The following is a 12,810-nucleotide window of genomic DNA, read 5'->3' on the forward strand; positions in this document are numbered from 1 at the left end:
GGAGGGGGTGGGAACAGTATGTCAGCCAGGAGGAGGATGGAATGCAAAGAAATGGGCTCCCTTTCCCCAACTCTACTGGGCAGACACATAGCTTCAGACAAGGGAAAAAGAAAACCCTGGTCCCATGCTTTTGAACCAGGTGGATACCCTACACCACATACTCACACCAGGATTGGTAAATTAAATCAAAACATTTCATTGGGCCTCAAAATTGGCAGAGGACTATCTCAGGTATATAATTAGATCCTTAGACTCTAATGATTTTCAACATCAGATTTCTGCCTACGATGTAAAAACACCAAAATCTCAGTTATACCTCCTGAATGGTACCTGGCAATGGACACACAAGCTGGAGTCAGACGATGATAGTGAGAATCCTAATGATGTTTCCTGAACCAGTTAGTTAAGCAGGGATGTCTGGACCAGAACAGAAGGCACAATTGGACTGTTGAGAGCTCCTCATACCTGTCTAATGTAACTACCTTGTTGCTAAATTGTGATAATTCTAGGAATTAGTGAGCTGTTGAGCAGCTCAGCCTCTGTACCATTTGCTGGAGATGGTCAGTTATAAAGCTGTCTCATGAACACAAAGAGCCTTAGTTGGCATTACATATGATAATTAAATTAAGGAAGCTTCTGTTTGGACTGGAAGCATTGGTTAACCCTGCCAGCCCTGGAGGGGTGTTGGTTCAGAAAGATGCAAATTAAATCCTAATGGCTGGAAGGAGGTTCTCTGCTCATAGGAGGGATGGCTGAATGACTGGGAGATTTCAAGCCAAGGTTTGCTTCCTTAAATCTAAAGGTTTCTATCTTGAATGGTTCCCTTTCACATTTCCTATTGTATACCCACCCCCCATCCCCAAGGAGGTCCACATTGTGCTCCTTTAGATTGGTTCCAACATTTAATACTCTTTTCCTCTCTTGGCAGAGAGTGGGTGCAGAAGTACAACATCCAGCTCCTAGCCTTATTCTAGAGCTTCACTGTCCAATGTAATAGGTGCTAGCCATGTGTAGTTATTGAGCACTTGAAATGTGGCTGGTCTGACTTGACATGTATATAAAATATACACCAGATTCTGAAGATGCAGTATAAAAAATAATGTAAAGTATCTCTTTAATATATTTTTATATTTATTACATGTTGTAATAATATTTTTGGATATATTTGGTTAAGTATAATACTTTACTGAATTCATTTCACCTGTTTCTTTTTACCGTTTTTAATGCAGCTAATGGAACAAATTAAATTGCTTGGGTGTCTCATGTTATATTTCTGTGGAGGAATGCTGTCCTAGAATTAGCAGATCCTTTCTGGGGGGGTGCTGGCCTCTGTACCCTTCAGGCCCTGGGATGAAGTGTCCTGTTGACTAGCACAGAGGGATATTTGTTTTTAATTGGGAAAAATTCATTGGGGTGGGCCCTGCATCCCCCATTTCACCCCTCACTTCCTTTGTGTCCACAGTCAGCCTGTTTTGCTCATTTCCTTTAACCTGCATGATCCTAATGCATTTGAATTTGTGATTTTTAGAATATCTGCTCATAAAGAGACAGGAAGGATGTACATTAGTGACTAATCGTAGAGCAAACCAATAACCCTAACCTTACATTCAGCCCTCAGTCCCTGTCTAAGTGATACTTAGCTCCATGGTGCTCAAACACCAGGCCTTCATCTGCTTTGGAATGGTCACAGCTTGAGATCTGCCTCAGGGCCTGGCTGCTCATTACCTACCTGCCCTCCAGTGCTCTCTCCCCTCTACTGCAACCCTCCTAGAAACCTGGGAAAATATTTGTCTGTGAGGCCCCACCAGAATGTGCTAATCACAATCGACAGAGTCTTCCCTGCACATTTAGGAGAGGCCCGGGACAAAATGCTTGGTTTCCTCTTCCTGAATTGCTGGGGTCCTGGGGGAAGTTTTAAGCATCCATGGACTCTTTCCCTCTGCTAGTTCAGCTTCCAACTGGGCCCCTGGGTGGCTTTGTCAAGTGTGGATTAGATATTGTCACCCTGTTCCCCTTCAGCCTTCTCCTGTGACACTAGTGTCCTGTAAGCATTTTGCCCAAATCCAACAGGCTCACACCTGAGACACAGGAGACCTTTGCATCTTGGACCCAAAATTTCCCCTAGACGCTTAAGGTAGTAGGATGCTATATTTGTTAGCTTTCTGCTAAAAAAATGAAGATACTGATTTGCCTTTCTATACTGCATTCAAGTATAGAAGAAGCACTTGATTTTTTATTACTCTTGATGCTTATCTGGATTTCACAGAAGCACAAGTTGAGGCTCAGAATTGATTGATGCTCTTAAAGACACAGCCCATTAAGTAGCACAGCTAGGGTGTGAACTTGCCACCTAACCCCATGCACAAATCATCCTACCCACATTCTCAAACTTGTTCAAAGTTTACACTCTAAAGCCTATCCCCAGGGTTTCTGATTCAGTAGATCTCGGATGGGTCCCAGAAATCTGCATTAATGTTTTTTTATTATGGAAAATTTCACACATACATAAAAGTCAAGCACAAATTATAAATGAACTTCCTTTGCACTCAGCACTCAGCTCTTCAATAAGTATCCATTCATGGCCAATCTTAGTCCATCTATACCTCCACCTACTTCCCCCTCTTCTACATTATTTCGAAGCAAAATCCAGACATCATCACTTAATCCTTAATTATTTCAGTATGTATCTCTCAAAGACAAAGATCTAAATGAAGGGAAACATAACCCACAATACCATTATCCTATCTAAATTATTTTGAAACCAGGGATCTGTATTTTTTTTTTTGAAGCATCATCAGTAAGTTCTGATTAGGTAGACCATGAGCCCCACTGCAAGAACAGCTGCCCCGTGCCATGCCAACTCTTAATAACATCTTCAAACTGTCATGATTTTTATCAGACTGTCCACTTTGAAAGACAGAATCAAAGTACTTAAGGAAACAAGACTGGATCCCTGCAAGTCCCAGTGATTCGATTGGCATCTTTCCCTTCCCCTTCCCCTGCACTGCCATCCCAAAACTAAAAAGATTTTGAGCCTTGAATAGGTAAAACAAAGCTGTGAATTATTTTCCTTGCTGGTTAGCAATAATCCTCAGTGTAACTTTAGACATAGGATGTCTTCTTGTTGAAAAGGAAAAAACAGTGAAACTACAGCTCTTACTTTTGGGGATGTCTAGGTATTTATTTTCCAGTCATTTGTATGAAAAGGTCTGTTTATTTGTATCGGGGGCCGAAGAGAATACAAGCTCCAGGAGAACAGAAACTTGGTTCCGTTTGCATCTGTGCCTCAACATGTGACATAGAATAGCATACAGTAGGTGCTAAATTTATTTTCTTGTTGCGTGAAGAGTCTGAGCTGACATTTAATCTGCCAATCGTAGACATCTGAATGGTATGATTAGGACTTTTCTAATGAGATTGTTGGAGAAGGCAGAATGAAAGGAGCTCTTACTGATCTCTTTCATTCAGTGACTTTTTTTTTTTTTTTTTTTTTTTTTATTTATTTTTGGGACAGAGAGAAACAGAGCATGAACGGGGGAGGGGCAGAGAGAGAGGGAGACACAGAACCGGAAACAGGCTCCAGGCTCCGAGCCATCAGCCCAGAGCCTGACGCGGGGCTCGAACTCACGGACCGCGAGATCGTGACCTGGCTGAAGTCGGACGCTTAACCGACTGCGCCACCCAGGCGCCCCACATTCAGTGACTTTTTAACATCAAGGAAACAAGCACATAAACTGGTGTGATGAAATATTTAGAAACTAATTGGAGCAGTGGAAAATAAGTTTTTGGTCATGTTTTGGTTTTCTGTCCCCCATTGATACTTTGATCCTCTGGATCCCTGAGGCAGGTGGCAGTTCTTTCAGGAAATGGTTCAGTTTTTCCATCATAATCTCTCTTGGACAAAGGATACCATTGACTAGACACCCAGCCAGAGGTACCAGGACTTCTCAGCTGAGACATATGCTTGGGGCTCACCTGGTTTTGACAGTGACCCAACTGAAGACACACAATCTTGCTTATTAAGATAAATTGCCTGCAGAAGAGATTTACCTTTTAAGATAAATCCTCCCCAAAGTTCACACTGTAGAATCCCCAGGGAATAATTTTTCCTGCATGTTTGTCCCTCCCTCCCACTGTATAAAATAAGGTAAGCAAAACAACATCTTTCTCTTCTGTTCTGAGAGCAAGAGTGATAATGTCACAGTTACTATAGGAGTTGGGGCTAGGGGGAGCAGGCCTTGTATAAGAAGGCAGCAATTGCGAGTACAAGAACTTTTAGACTCACGGATTATCCATCAGAAATGTTTTAAATCCCTAAATGAGTTTTGATTGATACCTACTGCATCAGTGGGCAGGTTTCCTCCTATTAGGCAGTGAGTGGGAAAGTAATTTTAATACATACTCAGGCCAAAGAGAATCAGAATAGTAATCCACTTCCCTGATCTCAAATCCAATAATGGTTCCAAATAGAAATGCTTTTAGATCATCCCCTCATTTACTTTGGCTAATCAAGGGTTGGTAGTTTTTTTGTTTTTGTTTTTGTTTTTTTCTTTTTTAAGTTACTAAAAAAGTGCCTGTTGGTCTCAGTGCAAGGTCTGGGGAAGTAGACAAAGAAGGCATCAGATTGCATTGTTCTAATTTCCTTTGGTCACTAAGCTTCTCCCTGTGGCCTCCTGATCTTTGGTCCTGGATATGTCATCTTTCATGAGTGATTTTTTTTTTTTTTTTTAATCTTCTGAGAACTTCCTGAATCAGGAGAACTGTCCTTGAAGCCTTCTTATGAATGCTTTGAGATGGATCCCTTGGGTCCCTTTACTGACTCTGGCTCCCATCTCCTGCTTCTTTAGATTTTGCTGATAAAGGTCATGACTGGGAACCTCCTCAGCAATCTGTCGTTGAGTCTTGGAGTCACCGTGTTCAGCCTTATGGAGAGCAGGCAAAGCCCAGCAATTTGTATTTCTCTTGGGTGATCCCTAACCAAGGACTGTCTGATGCAGGGCTACAATGACCCAGATCCCTTGGTTAGAGACAAGGCCAGGACTTTACCTAACTGACCTATAATTATTTCCCTTGTTCATCCTGCTTCCTGCATCCTTTACTAGTCTCTCCCAGGATGCAAGTGTGAATCCATCACTTGGCTAAATGTCAACTTCTTTGAGAGCCCAAACTGAGACAGACCTTCTCTCCTGAATCAAGCTCTCCTCTTTCATTCAAAAGACTCTAGAATCAAATAGAGATACTCCTGTTTAGATGATAGATGAGGGAAACTTCGATCCCTCGCTCAGATTTTATGGAAAGAATATTAGTTAGCATTTATGTGTTTTATTCTTTGCATAGTTGTAGGCATATATCCTGAAGAGGATGATAAAGGATGTTTTCGGCAATGTAAAATTCAGGGCTAACTGGGCAGAAAATCCAAGAAATAAATGCAGCCATTCGTTGAATGCCTACAGGATTCCAGGTGATTTTCAAGGTGCATATATATCCATTCCTTTCATCCCCATGATTAACCTAGGAAGTCAGTAAAGCCCCTGCCCTAAAGATGGGGAAACGGAGGCATAGAGCATTTCAGTACCTTGCATGATCATACCGCTAATAAGTGGCCCTCCCCACTTCAGAAACAAGAATTCACCAAGGTTGGGGGAGCTTCTGAACCCCTTCTGGTACATTCAGAATAATTCAAGGTTGATATCTAGGAACAAATTTCACCTCCCACAAACTGCCATTTAACACAGACAAGACTTCCAGGTAGCGTGAATGTGACTGAGACCAGTGCATTGTCCCCACTGAGCAGAGGAAACTGTTTTCCTGCTTCTCGCCTTGCCATCTTCCCTGGTAAACATGGGGTGGGCAGGGGTGGGGGTGAAGGTGGGGACTGTCATTCACTGTTGCTCTGAGAACAAAGCCTGCCTGACATTGCAGAGAGAGCACTGGGAAGCATTTCAAAGCTCCACTGGAACTAGACAACCTTTCAATCCATTTATCAAAGTGTCTGCAGTTCCCGTTTCAAGGTAGATGAAGCAATAATAAATTTGCGAAGAAAGTTAATCTGTGTCCAAAGCATTTTAGTAAATTAAAAAAGGGGGGTGCTGGCTGGAAGGGGGATATATTGGTGCTTGCCAACTCCTATTTGACTTACTGTCTCCTTAATAAGTCCTCTTTGGTCTTGTGTTTTTGGATGGAATAATCCGTCGGTTAATCATTTTCCGGAAGCAGGAAAATGCACTTTAGCTAATGCAGTCCTCCTTTCTTTCAGAGTCCTAATTATTTAAAAAGGCATCCCAATCCATAGCCCTACTGCCAACCAAGAAAACCTTTCCCACCAGCCATCTTCCTTTATTTCCCCCAGAAAATTTCAGCACACGCCCCTTACCCTCTCACTGTGCTCCAGCCTCATACCTTATATCTAATGTTTTTTTTAAAAAAGTTCCCTTTCCCTGGTTATTTCTGAACATTTTCCCTCAGGAAGGGCAAGGCACTAAACCCCCAGCAAGCAATTGGCCGGAACTAGGCTCTTGGGCACTACGGATAGATTTTGTTATTTTTACTTAAGTGTCAGCTGAAAATGGTGGCTCTTGTGGCTCTCATGGGTGGTGCTTAGCAATAGCTCCATGCTCTGGCATCACGCTGAGATAAACACGCTATTAGGAGCCCTCACAAAGGCCCCAAGATAATTGTGAAGGGACAGTTACCGAAAATGAAGCACCCAGCCCTGAACCCTCCTCCACGCCCCATCAGTAACACCATTAGAGCTGTCAGTTTGTCAGCCCACTGGAGGTATTTATGAAATCAATATACAATCCTGCAGATGGATGGCAGTGGTATTGTTAGCTGGAGAACAGAGGCTCAATGGAAAATAAAATTAATAAAATTTACAAGCAGATTGTCATGGGGAACAGATAAATTCCCTACAATCCACTGTTTTCCTCAGTTACAGCAGGAGGAAAGCCATGGCAAGGAGGTGGAAAGAAAGCTGTGCTTTTAAATGGGGTCCCTTAAACTGGGAGCAAGACTGGGTGTATTTCCAGCAAGAAAGTAGTGACCAGAAACCCGAGAGGCTGCCCCGTGCAGTTGCAGGGTTTTGCCTGTGCGATGGCTTTTGTGGAACGTCTCTCAGGAGGTGGGCCAGATTTTTCAGCTAAAATGCTGCTCTCCTCTTTTCAGCCCACCATATGGCAAGTTGGAACCTTTATACAATTGTTATTTCTTCAGGATGTTTGAGGCTACATGTCAACTCATTAAACTCAAAGGCTACATTAAACTCAAAGGGTTAATGCATTACGGGAATAGGTGCCCCTTCACCTGGCTTCCAGACATGGTTAGAGCTGACAGTCCAAACCTCTCTCCTGTTTGCTTCCCCTGCCCCTGATTTTGATCATTCCCCCTTGGCCGGCACAGCGGCCTGAGCTGTTTCCCAGAGTGGCTGAAGATAGCGGCCAAGCCTGGGAGGATAGTGGGCAGGGGCTCACTGTCCTGGAGACCAGCCTTCACCTGGCAGAAAAGACTAGACCCATTGTGGTTGCTGGAGCCTTGAGTACAGCCCAGATGCCTGGTGGAAATTGCATTAGTCAGATGACAGGACCTGCACCCCCTTCCCCTGGAGTCTGATGGAGAGCAGAGGAGTGACCTTGGTGAACCTGCCTGACCTCTGCTGTCACCATAGGCTTTGTTCGGTGCCCCGACTCCAGGCTGGAGCCCTGCTCATTGAATCAGGCCTGGCCGGGGGAGCCTGCAATGGGGCTCCTTGTGCATCTAAATTTATTTACACCGTTGCAGACAGAGGAAACTGGATTTGAGATGGGGAATACCCTGTTATTCAGCCCCAGAAGCCACTGGTAGTTATATCTGCACCCTACCCCAACTCTGAGCCTTGCGTTGGGGCTTAACAGTGGCCCCAGACAATCCCCAAGTGTCTGAAACTCCAGTCACCCACTCAGAGTGTGGTAGCTCCTCTCAGCAGGTGAGAGCAGGAAAGTGATGCCTCTCTTCTGCTTTCTGTTTTTCCTCCTGCCCCTTCACAAAATGTTAATTTAGATGGCCTAAGTTTCAGTGAAGGATGGTTGTCTGACCTCTCTTTATTTGGAATCCTCTTTAGCTTTTGATTAGGTTCCCGTGGAAACCTAAGTGTAGGAGTGTCCATTGGTACAATCTCCCTCTAGGACGACTCAGCAGTTAAAGACGTTTACCCTGTGACCCAGCACATGCTCCTTATGGGACTTTATACCAAGGAAGTGGCCGAACAATTGTCCCAAAAATGTCTGGGGAGGAAAACCCATCCTCATGTTTCCTTAAATGGCAAATACCCAACAATGTGGGATCACATAGCCCTCTATACAATTGGATGATATACAGTGATTAAAAATGTTGGCATACATGTACTGTTAATGACATGAACAGATGTTCTCAATATAATAAGTGAAAAAAGAGTTTATGACTGACTATATACTATGAGATCATATTGTGAAATTTATACATATTGCTGCTAATTGGTAACAGTGGTTATGGTCTGGGTAGATGATTTTGTACCTTAATATCTAAAAGTTTTTGTGTTATTTTTAAAATAATTGAGATATATATCTGTATCTATAGATACATGTCTGTATGATTGATATGTATGTATATGTTTGTGTGTATGTGTGTAGAGACACGCAGTTATGACTGATTACTCACTGAAATCCCAAGCAAGCTTGGGGTATGAATGAAAACAAGTGTATGTGTTTGTTTAGGGGGAAAAGGGGGAAGCAAAAAGGAAAAAAAGCTGCATAGGTCTTAGGAAAGGAAACTGAGGCTTTGGGGATTCTTAAAGAGGACCCTGGTACGAGACCCGGGTTTGAGCCAGCTTCAAGACCTGACACTTTGTCCCTTACCTTTCCTCCTCAAAGCAACACATTAGCACCCTTAATGCTAGATGGGGTGCCCATGGGACCCCCATTTTGGACAGGTTTGTGCAAATGCAATTTGAATTCACCATGGCTGTCACTTAGCTGATCTAGGAGGCCCCCAGGGTGTCTGGGTCTCTAGAATAAACAGAGATGGTCATCCCCCATCAGAAAATCAGGGTTGCCAGGTTCCCTTCCAATCCCAAATGACAAAGGCAGAGAGTCCCTGAGAGATGGGAGACTGAGTGCTGTTGACCCTGAAGTGGGGGAGGGACGGCCTGGGGAAGGGGGGCCAGGGGTCTCTCTGGGAGGTGGCAAAACAGAATTGGGTGCGGTCTGTGTGCAACAAATAACCCAGCGTCTTGGCTCGTGGCCTGGAGGTGCGAGACCACCCACAGAGCCCGCCCTGGAGGCGAGCTGCTCCCGCCTGGTAACCATTTCAGCAAAGGCCATCACTAGAGGAACAATGTGAAGGCTCATAGCAGCCTGGGGCCTGAGACTAAACAGTGCCTCCAACACTCCTGACCGCAGAGGCAGCCTGTGAGAGGTTTTGTTGTCATAATGAGATGCAGATAAAGCCGGGCCTTGGTCGTTAATGCATGTGCCTCTTCTCTTCTTGTTTAGAGATCTGAGCGAAAACCAGATCCTAGGGATCCCGAGGAAGGCATTCCGTGGCATCACCAACGTGAAGAACTTGTAAGTGATGTTTTTTTGGTTTGGTTTTTTTTGGTTTGTTTTTTTTTTTTTTTTTTTTTTTTTTTGCTTCTCTACGGATGTGGCTTTCTGGCCAGAACAGGGGTGAGGGACGGGACAGGAAGGTGGTGTCACTGTGCTATGTGCTGCCTTGGTGCAGACGCCTTTGAGACAGATTGAGGGATGTGCCTGAGTGGTTTCCAGGGAACATGCATCAAGTGCCACAACAGCTCCACAGAGTCCTGTTCCTCTCTGGTTTTTCAGCCCCAAGTGTGAGCACTAGAGTCCCGGACCTGGGTCAGAGCTTGGCCTACAGTAACTCTATGGCCTGGGGCTCTACTCAGCTCTTCCCAGGGTCATGATCTTCTGCAAAATGGGGATGATATTCTGGTGGGGGTATTGATGCCAATGAGAAAGTGTGCTTAGTACATAGTAAGTGTTCCATAAGTGGGAGCCTTGATGATCATGACCATGATCCTGATGGTAAAGGGGTGGCTGTTACTAATAAGATATTGGAGAGGGCATTGGCACTTGTGTCCCAGGCTGGTGGGGAGACATAGCCAGATCCACTCACCGCACTAGGTGCTTGGTTTTGGGGGGTGTTTTTAGTTTTATTTTGAAGTAATTATTGATTCACAGGAAGTTTCAAAAATACTAGATAGGTCCATGTGCCCTTTTACCCCAGTTTCCTCCCAATGGTAACATCTTACATAACAGTATGATCTCAAAACCAGGAAACTGACATCGGTACAATCCACAGACCTTACTCTTCAGATTTCAGAGTATAACACACACTCATTTGTGTGTGTACATGCACATGCAGTTCTGTGTAATTTTATCACATGCAGATTCTTGTGCCCATTGATAGAGTCAGTGCAGAACTATTCCATCAACTACATTTTTTTAACCTGCCAAATAACCCTTGCCATTTTTTGTCTGGTCTCCACTGTTTGCTGTTTAACAGTGAATCCTGGACCATTACTTTCACAAGGAGTGTGCCTTTCAAGTTTTCCACCCATACCACTGTGTCCATGCGTTTAGAGCATGTGTTGGGAGATGGTTTGTCTGGGCAGGCATTTCTGTCCACTGGCCTCCTACGCAGGCTCACATTCAACTTGAGAAGTCTTGGAGGAGGTTTCTTTAAAACTAACTACTTTAGCTATCAGCTTTCCTTATAAGGACTGCAGGGATATTAGTGTCCTGGGATGCTGATGATGGCTTCCAGATACAGGCTACCTGCTTCCCCTGTCCCTGAGAACTTACAGGAAAGCCTTTGGTGTTTAACATGCAAAGTACACAAGAGGGCAGAGGCATCTCAAGGTGAAGGAAGCCTAGGGCAGAGAGGACTTTGCAAGGGGATCCCACATAGGAAACTTCCCACTGCTTCATCTGGGGGCATTTGCCCAGAAGCAGGAGAGAGCAGGGTGGAGCAGACAAAGCCATGGAGAATGTGACTCAACATTGTACATATAAACCAAAATTAAGAGGTTGTGCTAATTAGCATCCCAGAAAGGCAAGGCAAGAGAGGAACTTAGAGATCCTCTAAAACCCCACAAGTCAACAGTGAGAAAATTGAGGACCAGGAAAGGGCAGTGACTAACTCAAGTTCAATAAGGTTCATGATGGTTGAACCCCAGATTAACATTTTACATATGTAAAGTGGTATATCTGTTCTGTCTCATGGCTCTGATTTTAAATGGGCCAGTTAACAACAACAACAACAAAAACATTGCAGTGATGTGTAAGCAGGGCTGTGTAATTACCAACTTCATTTTTGGTTCTCAAGAAAGTGATTAAATCTCATAGTGGTCCACGATAGTTGTTGAATCTGGGGGTTGTTGTTGTTTTCCTGTAATATGTCTAACTTCACAAAGGCCTCAGGAGCTCAAAGATTCAAGATTCTGCAGACACAGATTCCTGAATCACTCAGGAACTACTGTCAGACCCTCCTTCTCCAGGCCATGCATATATTTGTTACTTGAAGGCCTGAACTCAGCTCTGATCTTCTCTTTTATTTCTACCCAGTGTCAGCGTGTGGTCCTGGGGCGAGAGGAGGGGCAAATAAACCCACTGCTCAAAGGATGAATTAGCCAACAGAACTAAGTGTGTGTGTGTGTGGGGGGGTGTTGATTACTTTATACTTCTAATCAATTTCATCAGGATACATTTATTGGGCAGAACCTATAAGACCCAAAAGTATAATTTATATTCTCAAGTGGCTTATGGTAAAACTAGGGAGAAGAAACACATGTGTACAAGAGAGTTTTTAGTGATTTAACATTCCACATGAAAATTGGCAAATGGGGGGAGAGGCACCTGGGTGGCTCCGTCAGTTAAGCATCCAACTCTTGATTTCAGCTCAGGCCATGATCTCAGTCGTGGAATTGAATGAACCCTGCGTTGGGCTCTGCACTGAGTTGGAGCCTTCTTGAGATTCTCTTTCTTTCCTGTGCCACTCTCCCCCTACTCATGCATGCTTGCTCTCTCTCTAAAATAAAAATTAAAAGGGTACCTGGGTAGCTTATTTGGTTAAACGTCTGACTTTGGCACAGGTCATGATCTCACAGTTGGTGGGTTCAAGCCCTGCATTGGGCTCTGTGCTGGCAGCTCAAACCCTTGAACCTGCTTTGGATTCTGTGTCTCCCTCTCTCTCTGCACCCTCCACCCCCACCGCTCGTGCTCTGTCTCTCTCTGTCTCTCAAAAAATGAATAAATGTTAAAAAATATTTTAATAAAAAAATTAAAATTTAAAAAAAAAAGAAAAAGAAAATTGGCAAATGAATGGCCATGATGCACAGTAAAGGCTTGAGAGCTCGGAGAAGAAAAATGGCTTTAAGGAGTCTAGCCTAAAGGTTAGAAACATAGCTTTGGCAACCTGATAGATCTAGGTCTGATTTTCAGTTATTGTGCATACTGAGTCTATGAACTCAGGCATATTACTTGATGCTTCTGAGCCTAGATTTCCTCACTGTAGGATGAGGATAAGAATTGTACTTAACCTCCTAAGGTTTTTGTGAAAGTTAACAAAATAATGAGTATGAATAACTTAGTACTATGCTTGGCACATGGGACATAAAGTTCTAGCTACTGTTACTGCTGCATTTCTTTGTTGCTGTTATAATTGTAAAGACTTTACCTGGGCCTAAATGATGATTGGAATTCACAAAGTCAACAAGGCAAATAGTATGTGCAAATACAGAGGTAAACCTGTATAAGGTGTATTTCAAGGACACAGGCA

At 43.7% G+C, this 12,810-nt stretch overlaps 1 protein-coding gene across 2 annotated transcripts in view; it reads left to right on the forward strand.

Moving 5' to 3' along the window:
* Positions 1 to 12,810, forward strand: part of SLIT3 (slit guidance ligand 3) — a 594,982-nt gene that overhangs the window by 393,006 nt on the left and 189,166 nt on the right. For both annotated transcript variants that reach the window (XM_042947171.1, XM_042947176.1), the window contains exon 5: positions 9,504 to 9,575. In XM_042947171.1, coding sequence (XP_042803105.1) covers positions 9,504 to 9,575 — 72 coding nt within the window. The remainder of the gene's footprint in view (positions 1 to 9,503; positions 9,576 to 12,810) is intronic.

The sequence above is a fragment of the Panthera leo genome, chromosome A1 (genome assembly GCF_018350215.1).
Source record: "Panthera leo isolate Ple1 chromosome A1, P.leo_Ple1_pat1.1, whole genome shotgun sequence".
In the NCBI taxonomy this organism is placed as follows: Eukaryota; Metazoa; Chordata; class Mammalia; order Carnivora; family Felidae; genus Panthera; species Panthera leo.